Genomic DNA, 16,985 nt, shown 5'->3' on the forward strand with positions numbered 1-16,985 from the left:
GAAAGAATCAGAATAGAATGACAGGATTTACTTGAAAATAAAACAAAAATCATCATGCCCTATGTACAGAATTGTAATTTCCTACTTCTTCCTTATCACTCTTATGCTTTTACTCTCCTTGAGGGTTTTTATTCTACATGCTTTTCTTCGTTTCACTTATGCCATAGTGAACATTTTGTTTATTAAAGGTTTGCATACCTAGGGTAGCAGTTGTGATCTGCTGTTTTAAAAAGAGGTTTAACAAAGTAGACACAAAAATTATGAATCTTTAGGTATATAGCAGCAAATTTCAGGAATTTCCAAAGGAACAATAAAATACTAGGTTAGGTAAAATTTTTCATATTGCTTATAATATTCAAGTAACTCTAGATTAGAAGCGATAAAGCACAACAGATAATGACATATAATATAAATAATAACTAACATTTATTGAGTACTTTGTGCCAAGCAGTATTCTTAGTTTTTAATACTCATTACAAGGTTTTTTTTTTTTAAACACTCAAGATGGTTAACAGTCAAATGAGATTTGAGTAAGTACAGCTGCTGTTACCATTTTAAATTGAGTCAAAGGGGCTTCCCTGGTGGCACAGTGGTTGAGAGTCCGCCTGCCGATGCAGGGGACATGGGTTCGTGCCCTGGTCTGGGAAGATCCCACATGCCGCGGAGCAACTAGGCCCATGAGCCATGGCCGCTGAACCTGTGCGTCCGGAGCCTGTGCTCCGCAACGGGAGAGGCCACAATAGTGAGAGGCCCGTGTACCGCAAAAATATAAATTAATTAATTAATATAACTAACTAACTAACTAAATAAATAAATAAATTGAGTCAAGGAAAAAATACAACAAGGTCCAGCTTAACTGTAGTTAACTTAGCAGGAAAGGAAAGTTGGGAGATTCCTTTTGTGAGGTGGGGTTAACGTGACTGGCACGAATAACTGAGGCTGCACTCCTCCTGGTGTGCACCTGAATCCTTCAGGTGCTAACTGAATAGTGAAGAGCACCCTTTCACCAGCCATTTTCTCACAGAGTTCAGACCCAAGACCGTGGACTTTTAACTGCTCTTTGTGCACATGCTCTCTTGGTGGCACTTCCAGTAATAAGTCAAGCATGGGATTTTACTCTAAGTAAGAAAGAACTAAGCTATTTATAGGTCTTCATCAAATTCCAGGTAAATATTGACATAGATCTGGACTTCACATTATTTTCTATGTAGTTATACAGCATAAATGAAGTTACAGGGGGAGTGGTGTAGTAGAGAGAAGGATTGATGGACGTTTAAATGGGGACCTGGAGAGCTGCTCGGAGGAAATGATACCTAAATTGGATTTTAAGAAGTAGAAGGATTTCATCCAGCATTAGATTGCAAAGTCAGATAATGCAACATCTAGTATTAACCCTGTGCTTGATATCATTAAGATTTGAAAAAGATTTTTTATAATTAAATATTTTTCTCAGTCCTTTTATCCCTCAGTTTCCTTAACTATAAAATAAAGGGGATAAAGCAGGTCATCTTTAGTATACTTCCTGATTTTAATATTATAATGATTGGACTCTTTGTGAAAATGGTGATTTCCTAACGTTTTTCAATATTTAGTGTAACAGTAGGAAATAGAAAGTTTATTCTCCTGTTTTAAGCTTTGATTCAATTTTAAAGACACGTGTTGTCCCCTTGATACAGTGTATGGTCCAGAACCTGGGCTCTAGGTTCAGACTGCTGAGGTTCAGAGCACTTTTGTAGCTGTGTGACTCTGTTGAAGGTAACCTCTCAGAACCTTGTTTTCCAATTTGGGAAGCAAGGATAGACATTGTACCTATTTATGAGAAGTAAGGTACTTCTTACTTAGATACCAACACTCTTTCCAAGGCAAAGCTCTAAAGGTTTGCCGCTTTACAATAAGGGTTTTGAAGCTTTTGTAAGAAACTTGACCTTTTAGGGAGTGAACATAAAATACATACAGGAGAAGAAAATAAATGAAAGAATATTAAAAATTGTGATGATTTTTCTTGTTTCAGGTGGCCCATGTGAGCAAGTTCAGTGAGAACAGTGGGTTGGGGATAAGTCTTGAAGCAACAGTGGGCCATCATTTTATCCGATCTGTTCTACCGGAAGGTCCTGTTGGACACAGTGGGAAGCTTTTCAGTGGAGATGAGCTATTGGAAGTAAGCAGCTATTTCGTTTTCCCCTTTGTAAATAAAATTTTGAAAAGGCTGTGGGAGGCTTAATGTGGTGAATAAGTAAGTTCTTATTTAAAATTTCTCCTCCAAAGTGTACTTGAGAAAGATAGGCAAGTAAAACTCCACCCAAAGCAGAAATTTCAGTCTGTACATTGATCTTACCTAATTCCTTGCGTGGTTTTTGTTTGTTTGTTTTAGGGCCGGAGAACTATAAAAACTTTTCTTTAAAAATTTTGAAACATTCACTTTTTAGAATAGGTAATATATTCACATGTTTCAAAATCACAGATACAAAGATATACTCCAGTGAAGTCTCTTTTCTGTCCCAGTCCACTCAGTTCTCATCACCCTTCATTAGGTGTAACTGCTTATCATTGGTTCTATGCAATCTTCCAGATATTTTTCATGAATAAGTAAGAAAATTTGAATATATTCACTTCTCCCCCTTTTAAAAACATAGTAGCATATAATATGTACCATTTTCTATCTTCATTTTTTTCATTTAATAATGATATAACATATCATTTAAAGAAAAACTTCTCCTTTTCCCTTTATCCTTTGGGAATGATTTTATTAACCCTCCCTTTCCAAACTATTACACTGGCATATGAAACATGGGTGAAAGCTAGTGATTTTCCTGTGAGTGCTTTAGAAGTCCAATTCCAACAAGACTGTAGTGTTGCGTGTAGATTGTTTTAGGAAACACCACTACAGATCCAGCTGTAGTTCTCAGCACAGCAGCACCATGGTTATCCCCCGAGTATCCGAGTTTATATTTATGTAATAAAAAAAAATGGTTTTGAAAGTAGTCATGTTAGGAAATGTTCTTTCTTGGCCAACTTTTCTTTTTGCACAGGTGAACGGCATAACTCTACTTGGGGAGAATCACCAGGATGTGGTGACTATTTTAAAAGAACTGCCTATAGAGGTGACAATGGTGTGCTGTCGTCGAACGGTGCCACCCACCACCCCGTCAGAGTTGGAGAGCCTGGACTTATGTGACATTGAACTAACAGAAAAGGTACCAGGTTTGCAGATATAGGAGACTAATCTGAATGTATAATGGAAAGGTTAAATGGCATTTAAAAAATTTTAAGCCTTTTTTCTCTATTTGGTATTTGATTTCCTCACAAATCCTGTGGCTTATGGGATAGACATTGGAGTCAGACAGACGTGGGTTTGAATCAGGCTTGGCACTTACTAGCTCTGCGACCTTGGGCAAGTCACTTCATCTTCCTGAATCCCACTTTTCTCCTGTGTAAAATATGAGTCTTGATGCCTATCCTAGAGGGTTGCTCTGTGGGTTAAATATGATATATAATGATACTAAGTATTACTGTGCATGTGTGCTTGTATAATTTATTCACACTATTCCTATGAATTAGATACTCGTCCCCCTTAACAGAAAATTGAAATATGAAAGTAGTGAGTATGTGGTACGTATGTAGTAGAAGATAATTTTATGTAACCTCCCCAGCCCAGCGCTTGTCACAGGCGTGGTAAGAATAGGGGAGAATAAGAAACAGAATTCCAAATTGTGTAGAAGTCAGTCTAGCACGATACATATCCAAATACATTTTATTTGGTGTAATGGTATTTATTATTATAATAAAGCAGGTGGACGGATTTGCATCCATGGTCCTACTGTGCAGTAATTGATAAAAAGCAACGATAGTATTTAAAGTAACATTTCATCATCAAAAACACATTTTTCCTATCTGATGTGGAACCAGATTCACTTTAGTATATTTTTACTAAAAGAAGCTAATGTTTTGAACCCCTGTTTCTGTGCCAAGTGCTTTTTGAATGTTACCTGACTTAATCCTCAAAAATTCTATGAGATGGGTAACTGTGAAGCCCAGGTTAAGAATACCGCTCAAAGCAACACAGATGAAAAATCATAGAGACAGTCTTCAAGCCAAGGCCAATCTGACTTCAGATCTTGTCCTGCCATTGTGCACGTTAATTTATTAATGAAATAATCACGTGTACAGCTCACAGGATTTTAGAACCCTTATTTGCCTAGAGTACGGAACTTTTACATATAGCCACTTCCTCTTGAATTGTTCTTATTTATCATAAGAATTATTTTTCTTTAATATCAAAATAGCTTCACATTTTTTTTCTAACGATAGACGTGATAACAGACACTGATAAAAAAAATCACCCACCATCATGCTGCCGAGATGTAATACTATATGTTTTTATAGGAGCTCTTTGAACCATACATTTTAAATGCCTATTACAAGTTAGATATTTCTGACTTGCTACTTTAATTCCTAATGGTTTCATGAGAAGCTGTTGCTACTCACATGTGAATGTTTTATTCTGGACCGATGCTGGGAATCTTTGTTTTCCTTCTAGTGTTTGTATGTGCATCTGTGGATCTAGTGCGTCTGAAATAAGAGCTGTCTGGTCTGTTTATCCAGCCTCATATAGATCTAGGTGAGTTTATCGGGTCCTCGGAGACAGAGGATCCTGTGCTGGTGATGACCGATGTGGGTCAGAATGCAGAGGAGGTTCAAGGACCTTTGGCCATGTGGGAAGCCGACGTTCAGAACATACAGCTGGAGAAAGGGAGCAGAGGACTTGGCTTTAGCATTTTAGATTATCAGGTAAATATATGCTACTTTTAACAATATTTTTTTTAAAAGATGACAGATACTAAACATATATTGTTAATAGCAGAGAAAAAGCAGATAATACTGCTTTAGATTTACCAAAGATGTATTCTTGTTTCTCGTAAGTCTTTCAGAATAATAACTTATATGATTAATTGATTATCGTAAAGCATTTCTTTTGACATTGAATTCTTTGAGCTCTTTTATATTTCAGCTCTTGGAAGTTTGAAGAATATGCAGAATACTTTTTAGGAATGTTATAGAAATATAGTCTTTCTGTTCCTTTGGGGAATATGCCTAAATTATTTTTATTTCCTTGCTCTTAACTCATGGTTCATATTTGAGTGGTAAGACAGAAACTATTAAATACTTACTTCTTTTGTTAGAAGTGAATGATAGACTTATAATTGGATATATTGTAAATTCTATTATTCTTATTATTTGACCAAACTTAGGAATAATCTTAAATTGGTGAGGTGTAGCCTGCATCCTCATGTTGTGTTCTGTGTTGAGTAACTGAGGGCATGCTAACGCCAGTCTGATGAAGTGCAGCTGCTGTTCCTCATTAATTAATACTGAGCTGGAAAGCCATCTCAGATGACTCCAGGGAGTTGTGTTCTTTCTAGGGCCTGGTTCTGGAGTCTTGTTCTAATATTGCTGTGTATCTGAAGACACTGCATCACCAAATATGATATGGCCTCCTTCTGTATTTCTTCATTTCAAAAACAGGCCCTTCCCTCAGTATACTCACATCTACCAGTGATCCACAATGCTATCATCTTATCAATAAACACTGCTGTTAATAATTCATGGATCTCAGATGATAGTTATAAAATTGAACAGTTTATCAAAAGTTAAAGTTATAATTTTACACTTACCTGTATAATTTAAGAGGTCTACTTGGGAACCATGGAAAGTGAGGGTGCCACTGTTTAGTGTAGACTTTTCCTAAACTCTTTAAAATGGACATATCCTTCACCCAGATAATTCATTGGGAGTGTTGTATGAAATTTTTAAAAGACACTTGGAACAATTACCCATCTGTTACAATTCAGAGTGTACAACCTGTAACAACATTTTTAAGTGTAGAAAGGAGCTGCCTTCTCTTTCCTTTTTCGTTCTGTCAGGATCCAATTGATCCAGCAAGCACTGTGATTGTAATTCGTTCTCTGGTGCCTGGTGGTGTTGCTGAAAAGGATGGACGACTTCTCCCTGGAGATCGACTCATGTTTGTCAATGACGTTAACTTGGAAAACAGCAGTCTCGAAGAAGCTGTCCAGGCACTGAAGGGTGCACCGTCAGGAACTGTGAGAATAGGAGTTGCCAAGCCTTTACCCGTAAGAATTCAGATTTTGCTGATTTCTTTTTATTTGCAAACAGTATTGGCGTTCAGGCTTTTATCTTCAGGTGTTCTCATGATTGAATCATGACTTTTGGTACTTTTCATCAACATGGTTATTGGCTCCATGAGTGTAAAGATTTAATTTTGAGTAATATTTTTTAGAAGAGTAAAGGGCAGAAAACAGCTAGGAAGTTCAGAAATAAATTTAAAACTTAGCATTCTGTGGTTTAGTTTTGACCTTTTTAATTCCAAAATAAGGTCATGATCAATATAGAATCAAGTATTTTCAAAGAAATAGGCTTTAAAATAATCTATACCAGTATGGTGGCATATTACAGAAATTAATAGCATTAACAACTAACAGTGGAATCTTTAATTATCGTGGAAGAAAGTAGAATCTCTGTCAGAGTGGGCTAAGTTCCTATATTCTACTGACTTCAATATATTTGTTGTCTAATTACTACAGAGCAAGAAATTGAAATTTCCAATATGGGTTCATCAGCTTATAGCTCTCCTCCTGGGAGGGAATAACCTTCATGTTATTAATTACTGCAATATAAAAACAACTAATAAATTCATGCTATATAATGTCAGTATGCTTATTAGGTATAGTGATTGCAGCATAGCCCACTTATCACTGAATTGCAATGAAATATTAGAGACAGTCTCAGTATTTGGTTTTTTTCAGTGTATAAGTATATTTTAAGTGAAAAGGCAAATATACCTTCTCTTAAGAAAACACAGACACATAGATGCATTTGCATAAACATCAAATGAAAGTTTGTTGACTTTGTCAGAGAGTTTGTTCAAATTGTAAGCTTGTTAATATATTAAAATGTTTATTAAATGTTTCATTCTCTGCTTTTTATTCTACAATAAATTTCTGTAACCTATGAAAATATATTTATGAAAACACAAAGGGAGGGAAAGAGGAAGGGAAGAAGGAAGAGCATGTTAAGCAAACCTCAATCAAACCAGGATTATAGAAATCAGAACAAGAGATCAGTACAACGGGGAGTGTAAGAATGAAGATAGGCCATTATGGGACTCTACATGTTCATTAAGATTGACCATACATTTGGTTCCGGTCTTTCTGTTGTTACACAAAGAAAATGGCAAACGTAACTAAATATATGTTTTTTACTGCCCTTATCGGGAAACCATGCCACTTACTCAGAAGCGATCTTTTTTTTCCTAGGTAGATCCAAAATAAGTTTCTTTCATAAGAGTATTTAATATTTCAAATTTAATATGCGTTGCAGTATATGATGAATATTTCTTTTACAGTTTTACTGACCATTAAACTCTTATGTGTGGGAAAAGAAGATAAACATTTTTTCTCTAAAATATTTCTGCATGTATTGGTGATATAGGGTGATATAGGCAAGACAGTCTAAATATTTTAGCCTGTTTTATTATCTGAGATTGTAATAAGAATGCTAGGTTTTTGGTCACTGTGATCATGGTTATAATTTGATATCTCAGGAGTGCAATTTAAGCATATTGTGTACATACAGAGTTGGTGGTGGTGGTTGTCTTTTAAGCCATGCTAAATTAAGAGCCTTCACTGTAAGGTTCACTAACTTTCCTTGTCAAGGAAATTACATTCTTTAAAATAATATTCTACTAAGGGATGACAGAGAGAAATTGGTCCTTCTTTTTAATGTTTTGTTTTTCGTCAACTTCTTTTATGTCTTAATACCTAAAAGTTGCCTTCTTTCTATATTAAGAAGTCATCGTTTAACCAAATATTTGGCAGGTAAAAATGACCAGAAGATTATTATAATATAAAAAATTATTGATTTTGAATATCTTTTATAAGAAGGATGAAGAAATTGGTAGAAAGGGATTCTCATCTAACAGATGATGTTGGTATTGGAATAAACATCCTCATTGTATCTTAAAATATAAAACTGTTAAATATGAATATTTATCATATTCTGTGCTCATCATTTATGTTAAAGTTGTATGTTTATTATGACTTTATTATTTGAAAACATTATTTGAAAACTTTCCTGGTTTTGCCTCTCCTCCCCTTACTTTTTCTCCCCTCACCCTCTGTCTTCCCTTTCCCTCCCTCCTTCCCATTCTCTCTCTTTTTCATGAACTCATCCTCAAACACTGGGCTTCATTCTCCCTGCAGCTTTCACCAGAAGAGGGTTATGTTTCTGCTAAGGAGGATTCTTTTCTCTACCCACCACATTCCTGCGAGGAGGAAGGGCTGGCTGACAAAGCCCTCTTCAGGGCTGACTTGGCTCTGGTTAGTGGCCACAGCTTATCAAGCTTTCCTTCAAAATCTTATGTGTCTTATTTTTGCTTTTCAAAATATTCTAAAGTCTTGCTATATTGTTTGTTATGTTTTGGAAAACTAGGCATTCTGCTCTAATTTCATACTTGGGCATCTCCAGGCATTCTTTAACTGTTTTCAGTATTCAGTCATATATCAGTTGTTTGGCTTCTTTTTAATGAGGTAACAGGTATATTATTTCATTAGATGTTAATAATGTGAAAATCACATAAATTGGTTCAGTTATTGATTAAGAGCACAAAAGCTTCCAAAAGAGGCAGAACTCATGTTTCCTATGAATACATGTATGTTAACATTACTGATTTACCAGAAACTTTTAAATTAAAATTTTATTTTTACTTGATCTATATAAAGTCATTCATTGTAATAAACATATTTAGGGACCACTGGGGGATAAACATATTTAGGGACCACTGGGGGCCACTTTGTTGGGTAAATACATGATTCTTGATCCTGAGAACCTTATTGTCTGGTAGAAGAGCTAATGCTGTGTTAACAGTTAACAGTTAAAATATAAAACTAAATACCAGATATAAATATACACGTCACATTTATACAATATAAGTGTAACAAATTACACATCCTATTCCTAGTACTTCTACCACTGAAGCCAGGTTCCTGACCTAAATTTTTCTGGGAAGAAACATTGCTCAGTGTAACTAGAAAGGAATATTTTTAATACATGTTTTAGTGGTGTTGGACTAGTGAGAGGTTTAGAACCTGTGAAATTCTCCATTAGGTATTTATAACCAATTGTGCACATCGTGCTTTAAACTGGAGTATGAATTATTTCTTTGATTCCAATAATCCTAGTGTTGAAGGGGATAGTTCTTCAGTATTAAAATACTAATAATACTTCTATTAGTATTTTTCAACTGTCAGCTCCTGAATTAGCCATTTGGAAAGTTTTGGTGTATATTGTAATTAGTGCAATAATTTCACATTATAATACTTAGCATACCAGGTAACATTTGGCTCTATTCCCCGTGGACATTATTACCACTTCAAAACTGGATAGCTTAGAATGCTGTGAACTACATAAAGTACTATGGTGTAAATGTATTAAATAGTACCCAGCTATAGTAAATTTTTGAAATGTTATAGGACACAAATATATCAGTGTCTCTAGAAGTGCCCCAAGAAACAATTGTCTCTGTAGATTTTACATGGCATATTTGAATGTTCTTAAATAAATGCCAGTCAAAAAGAAAAATTAGTCCCACTTTTAAGTGAGTTTAACATCTTATAATGGTAATAGCTATGTAACCTTGTATTGGTCACTCAATTTCTCTGGGCCCTAGTGTTTTAATCTCTAAGATAATTAGATGAATTGATTATTTGGATCTCTCTTAAGATTCTAGGGCATCAACGATAAGCATACAAATTGTTCTTAGGTACTGTTAAATATTTATTATAATCCGTGACACTCGGCTTAGTTAATACTATCTAGATAGCAAAAGTTAAAGATTTACTATTTAGATTGTTGTACATAATGTGCATCTGTAAAGGGTAAACCTCCACATAGTCAGTAGTAACTCAGAACATGTATTTAAAATATATTACTAGAGAGAGGGTCACTTTAAAATGCCCTACCTGTATTCTTAATCAGGTTTTTGCAAGAACGTGACCTGGTATAATGTTATGATACTTTTCTTGGCTAAACATGTAAGTCGAAATCACAAAGAAATAGAACATACGGGTTTTGGCCATCAAGACAAAATACTGGTAATATTAGAGAAAGGTAGTATCTACATCATTTCTGTCTGTTCTAAGGTGTAACTGTGAGTGAATTGTAAGAAGAGCTACAAGCTCATCGTGACTTAATTGTTTCACTTGGTTCTGCGACAGAAAATAGTAATAAGATTTTTTTATAAAATGTTGTGAAATTCTCTAACTCACTTTTTCTGAGTTTTCCATCAGTAGACGTTTGTAACTTACAGCTTCACTATAACCAGATCATAATAAGGTCCCTTGTTTGTTAATATAATTTCAACATGAAATCACAGATATTATTTTTGATTTCCAGTGATCACCATAAAATTCTGGACCTGTAACTTGAATGGTTTTAAAATCTATTTAAAGGATAATTTAAACAAAATATATTGTTTTGTGAGCTTTACAAATAGATAATTGCTTAGCTGCCTTGTTGAATAATAATTTATTTTAGTTGAATAGGAAAAGTGATGATCTCATTCATTTTATTATAAAATTCTAGGAGTTTGGGCAGCTACTTTTTAAAAAAAATGTGAACTGGAAAAAAGTGTTTTTAATTTATGGAAATATTTATACTTAGAATTGCTCCAAGCCCTTTGTAAATTGTTACCTTTTGCCCTTTTATTGATGGAATAAAGTAACCTTCTGTGCTAGCACCAGTTTGTCCTTGTTCTGTTGCATTAGTTAGTTTCTGATATGTTGAAGAGGGTGAAGAGGTCATGTAGAAAATAGAATAGACAAAAGAATGAAAGCAGTATGCCCTTTAGTCTCAAGTGGAGACTTTGTCATATATGTATCAGAACAGAATTCCCAATTGATATTATTGTTTTTATTCCTAGGTGGACACAAATGATGCTGACTTAGCAGATGAATCTGCCTTTGAGTCTCAGTACTCTCCTGATAACGACAGTATCTACTCCACTCAAGCCTCTCTTTTATCTCTTCAGGGCAGTGCTTGTAGTGATAATCTGAATTTTGGTCCCTCCCTTCCATCTTCTCCTCCCAAGGTACAAAGGAAATGCCATTTTATTTATGGGAGAACTTTGTGCGTAATTTCCCAGAGGTCATTGTTAACGGGGTGTTTTGGGAGGGGCATGTTAGAAACATTATGTTTTTCTAGTCAGGGATTCATTATCAGATTAAAGTGCAGTTTCCTTTAGGTAGTGTTAATTGGGTATCTTGTAGACTCCAAGGGACTATTTAAATCTAGGTTCTGTGATACAGCGTGACAGACACAAAGGTTCAAAACTTTGATTAGGATTTGCATGTTAGACAGAAACATTTTAATGAAATGTATTTCTCAAATTGGGTTCTTGGCAGTGTCTACCTTGGAAAAATTACAAGAGTTACTTTATTTTCTTAATGGTTTTAAAGCTGACTCTCATGGAAAGTTGGACAGTAAAATATTCCTTTCATTACTTTAATATTTATTAGCTAAGTTAAAGTTAATGCTGTCTTACATTTTTATATAAAATGATGCCAAAGAATACTTTATATAAAAACCCCAGTGAATGGCAAAATTATGTTTAAGTCACTGGATGCAAATGGAGAATTTAGCTACTATTTGACATGTCTGTGCCATCTAAATTTTAGAAATAGATTATTGGTGTAAGTGCCCCACCCAGTGCTATTTATTTTCTTCATGACACACTCTATAATGTTTATTAAGTAATATTTTTAAACTTATCCAGTCTTTTGGGTGTGGAATGATATCTTACTGTTTGAATTTGGAGTTCCTGATTACTGGTGAGGTTGAACAGGTTTTCCTATATTGGCCATCTGGTTTTCACTTCCACCAATGGCCTCTTCATATCTTTTGGCCATTTTTGTGTGGAGTTGCTTGTCTTTCTGTTGATTAGTTGGAGTTGATTATATTTTCTCAGAATTGATATACAGAGCAATTTGGTGTATATTTATGAGTATATGTGTGAGTGTGTATACTTTAAAAATCTGAAAATGTGTGGGAATGATTCCTTTCAACTTCAGGAAAGAAGTTATTCTTGGAGAAAAAAGAAAGCATGGGAATTAGCTGTATCTGTAACACATTATATCCTTTAAGAAGAAAGAGCGATTGAAGAAAATATGCCAAAATATTAATGTCCGTTAAATCTGGGCAAAGGGTTCATATATGGATATATTCTCCTGTGTTGGAAATATACTGTAAATAAATATAAAAATTAAGATAAAAGACTGAATAATAATTCTTTTTTTTTTTTTGCGGTACGCGGGCCTCTCACTGTTGTGGTCTCTCCCGTTGCGGAGCACAGGCTCCGGATGCGCAGGCTCAGCGGCCATGGCTCACGGGCCCAGCCGCTCCGCGGCATATGGGATCCTCCCAAACCGGGGCACGAACCCGTATCCCCTGCATCGGCAGGCGGACTCTCAACCACTGCGCCACCAGGGAGGCCCAATAATTCTTTCTTAAATATATGAAATATATGTTTTTCACGTAAATTCAGTGGGAAGGGAATGTGTATTTATGAATAAGTTGAAAAGTGGAATTTCCATAGGCCTTGGGCAGTTTTCCTCCTTTCCTGATTAACAAGTAACTTTTTGGCCAGAACATTTTCAAAGCATTTTCTTTCATGTTCAGGGTGCACCTGTTATCCTTGTAAATGATGCTGGGTAATCTCCTTGAATTGGTTTGCAAGGTATAATCTTGAATGGAGCAGCTGTTCCTCTCTCACCACACCTGAGACGGTCTATCTGACTGAGTACTGTCTGGAACAGATTCCATCTTTACTGGCCTCAGGGCTGGAAGCTGAGTTCATCTCCTCATGGAATCTCCTAATCTGCAGCATAGCACACTCCTTCTTGCCAGTGGGACAGATTGCATTGTTTAACTTAGTAATTGTTACTTAAAGGAGATTACACAATCTGCAAACTGAGAAGCATATATTTTACAGGGCAAATGCTGGCTATATGCAGCACAACGTATTGGCTTACTGAGGTCTGTTTGCCTTTTTTTTTTTCTTTTCATTAAACAGTTTACTCTTTTGTTGAAGCAAATTTTGGCAAGCTGGCCTATCATCTGAAATATTTAAACTACAAAACAACAAAGAAGATATTAATGAGGGTGTTTTAAAACACATTGTGAAACTCCTGTGTGCTTTCTGTTTTCTTAGAAAGTAGGGCTGTTTGTGTATCATGGTAAATCTCTGCAACATTTTTTTTGGCGTATTTGTTTTGTGGCATTTTTTTAGTACCTAGATATTTTACTGGAAAATTGAAAAAATTAGATGGTTCTTTCATCTTCCTATTACTTTGCACTAAACTTATTTTTAAAAGAATGGCAATTTGTTACAGAATATAGAGTAGACCATTTTTCTTAAAGGAAAGTGAGCTTACTTTGGAATTCTTTAATTGATAAAATCATACCATGTATGATACTTAAGAAAAACAAAGAAGCTTCCATACAGATTTGAAAGAAGGATAAAATAGAGTGTGAGGATCTCAGTGATTCCTCAGGCTTTTGACTTTGCTAATTATGTAATAATCTTGTAGCCTTAAATGGTGGCTGGAAATGCACAAATAATTTTACCTCTCTCCTTTACCTTGATGAGAGAAGCCTTTGGACCATTGCTAGGTATGCCACTGGAAGCTCCAAGAGCTGATCACCCAGAGCAGGGACTCATCATGGAGGGAGGTCTTCCCCCTAAGGGTAGAGCCTGGGCCAGGACAGCTGCTTAGACGGCATAGGGCTGTAGGCATATGGTAGACATCCTTTGCACAAAATTCTCCCATTTGGGGGACCATTCTGCTTTTTTTTTTTTTTTTAAGGAGTTGTATTTGCTTAATTTGATTAATTACCATTTAAGGGAAACAACCATTACTCAAGAATCTGAAAAATATGGCCACTTCAATGGTATTTGGATTAATAGAATCAGGTCACTGAAATGTAGATTTTAAAGGCAAGAAGCCAATGGGTTTTCTCATTGTTCTAGGTTTTAAGTTTTCGATTAATTTTTTTGCCCCCCTTTCTTTGTCACCCCAAGACATAATAGAATGCAGAAATAATTGTTTTAGGAACTTACTAAATGCTTGTAGACTTTCGTTTAAAAGCTCAATATAGTTTTGGGGAAGAAGATGCTTTCATTTATTTTTCCCTATTTTGGCTTAAAAGTACAATCAATAAAGATTCAATAGCTATGTAATGAATCTCCTCTTCTTATCCACACGGCCATGCCCGACACTCCCTAGTACACCCACGTTCACACTCTTGCTCCAGGGATGAAATGATTACGTTTGGTGCATGTCCTGCATTGCTGAATATTGGACCCTCTAGGAAGTGCTGTTGTTTCTAGTTTAAGTTGAACTTCATGTTTGTCACGATAGAAACCCCTCTTCATACCTTGCACCCCAAACAAAACTAATGGATTCCATAATTTTTTTAAAAAATCTACGTATTTAGAGGAACAAATCTCCACTTAGTGTTGTACTATAGCATAAAATATTGCTGCCTTCACACTTAAGTTTAAAATGTTGATACCATTTTTTAATTTTTATTTTTTGGAGAAAGGGTTAGTATCAAAAACTAATTACATCATTCTGGTCAAGATGATGAGAGTGATTGTGGAAGTCTTAGTGACAAAACTACAAGCTCGCAAAGGTATGAAAGTTGTTGCCTTTTCCCTCAGTAGGATAAGAATACAGATAATAAAGTAAGGGTACCTTATCTCAGAAAGAGTGGGAGAACAATTTAAGTTGGAGCAGCTGTGCTTATGATATATTTTTAAAAGTACAGAATGACTTCTGTGATAGAGTTATTATTGAAAAAAAGCAGGTTGTGTCCAGTGAATGCTTAAGTATTTAGCTCGTCATGTAAACATATTCTGTGGGTAAATAATGTGCCCAAGTATAACATTATATGCATTGCACATAAAAAAAAGAGCTACTTTCAAATATAATTGGCATTTTAATTTAACCTTTCCCCCATTTTTCCTGAGAACAAGAATGTGTCAAGGGGAGGCACCTATTAATATGGAATTTTGAAAGACTTCAGTTTAGATTCCAAGTTGCACTGGGAAACCGTAGTTATTTTTGGACATCTTATGAGGGAAGAACTGCTTTTCTTTTAGATCCATGAGACTTTTAAAAATAAAACTCGGTTGTTCAGCAACTAGAAATGTTTCTGAAGTAGGCGTATGTTGTCTGCTATGTTGATTAGCTCTTTCTTTTCTATGTGCCTCTGTTAACTCCTTCATGAATAATTCATGAAGATTTCTGTTACATGGTTTATAGTAAACCCCAGCTAACAAGGGCAGCTTGACCTCTTTTTGTGATGAAAAGTAGTTTTGATTGTCATCTTTATTTGAGAAGTGGTAGGGATGATTTACTGATAATTATTATAATTAATTTAGTAATACACAAGCTAACCAATTCTCTAGTAAGTACGTTGTTTTGTTTTTTTTCATAAGACTAAAATAAAGTTGGTTGAATGAGCCAACAGGTTGTTATTTAGGTTCTAGGAGTGTGGAGGATGATACTTTCTATCCTTTGTTCCTGAGGATTTTAAAGATCGTATTTGCTTGTATGATATTCCTACTTGCCTCAGTGCTTTATACGAGGAATATTTGATATTTCCAGAGAGACAAAAACTTGATTGAGCAAGAAGAGTGTAATAAACTGTGTTGGAGTCATTGATTACCAACTTAGAAAAAAAATGAAAGAGACCCATATCCCACACCACACCCTGAAATAAATTCTAGATGGGTTAATACTGAATCTGCCAACTAAGCATTTATAAAGTTGGAGAAAAATACTACAAAGCATTTCATTTACTCTGTGCAGAGGAAGGAATTATTAAGCAATATATAAAACCCAGAAGCGTAAAAAAATTGACAAATTTGATTACATAAAGAATTTCATAAAAAATTACATAAAGAATTCTTGATCGCATAAAGAATTTAACTTCAGCATGTATAGGTATATAACACATACAAACTTAAAAGACAAGTGACAAGGATTTCCCTGGTGGCGCAGTGGTTAGGAATCCACCTGCCAGTGCATGGGACACAAGTTCGAGCCCTGGTCCAGGAAGATCCCACATGTAGCAGAGCAACTAAGCCTGTGCGCCGCAGATACTGAGCCTGCGCTCTAGAGCCCACGAGCCACAGCTACCGAGCCCACGTGCCACAACTACTGAAGCCTGCGCACCTAGAGCCTGTGCTCTGCAACGAGAGAAGCCACTGCAGTGAGAAGCCTGCGCGTCGCAACGAAGAGTAGCCCCTGCTCACTGCAACTATAAAAAAGCCCACGCACAGCAACAAAGACCCAACGCAGCCAAAAATAAATAAATAAATAAGCTTATTTTTAAAGAAAGACAAGTGACAAGCTTGGAAAATACTTGCAATATATATCACAATGACTTTATATTCAGAATATGTCAATGACAACATATTTACTGACAAGGAAATCTCTCACGTTAAGATAGTAAAGATACTTCAGAAAAGCAAGTAGAAATATACTACTTAGTATATAGTTTAGTTTAGATTTTAAAAATGAACATGTATATGTGCATGTGAATGTGTGCATCTGTGCTTGTACATATGTATTAGACAGATACATAAAAAATTTGATGAATAAACACCCAACAGATGCCAGCCCCTTATTTCTACTGAGGAAAGGACTGGATGAATGAGCCATAAGGGAAGACTTTCATACTGTACTCTGTATGCATACATAATATTACCTCTGTATGGCCTGAATCTTTTTTGAGGATAATGTATTCATACCCTAATTTTATACTTTAAAAACGTCAGTAAAAGGATTGAAGGAACAATTAATACACTTATTCAACAGCAGTTCATGGAAGAGCACTGCTTGTCC

The 16,985-nt window shown here is 35.4% G+C and overlaps 1 protein-coding gene across 1 annotated transcript in view; it reads left to right on the top strand.

Annotated features, from left to right (window-relative positions):
* MPDZ (multiple PDZ domain crumbs cell polarity complex component) overlaps nt 1-16,985 on the top strand; it is a gene marked incomplete at its 5' end in the record, with an annotated part of 130,133 nt that overhangs the window by 40,658 nt on the left and 72,490 nt on the right. Inside the window, 6 exons of the mRNA XM_079706709.1 lie at nt 2,012-2,158; nt 3,030-3,194; nt 4,603-4,788; nt 5,922-6,131; nt 8,280-8,396; nt 10,997-11,164. Coding sequence (XP_079562835.1) covers nt 2,012-2,158; nt 3,030-3,194; nt 4,603-4,788; nt 5,922-6,131; nt 8,280-8,396; nt 10,997-11,164 — 993 coding nt within the window. The remainder of the gene's footprint in view (nt 1-2,011; nt 2,159-3,029; nt 3,195-4,602; nt 4,789-5,921; nt 6,132-8,279; nt 8,397-10,996; nt 11,165-16,985) is intronic.

The sequence above is a fragment of the Hyperoodon ampullatus genome (assembly GCF_949752795.1).
Source record: "Hyperoodon ampullatus genome assembly, chromosome: 6".
Taxonomy (NCBI): Eukaryota; Metazoa; Chordata; class Mammalia; order Artiodactyla; family Ziphiidae; genus Hyperoodon; species Hyperoodon ampullatus.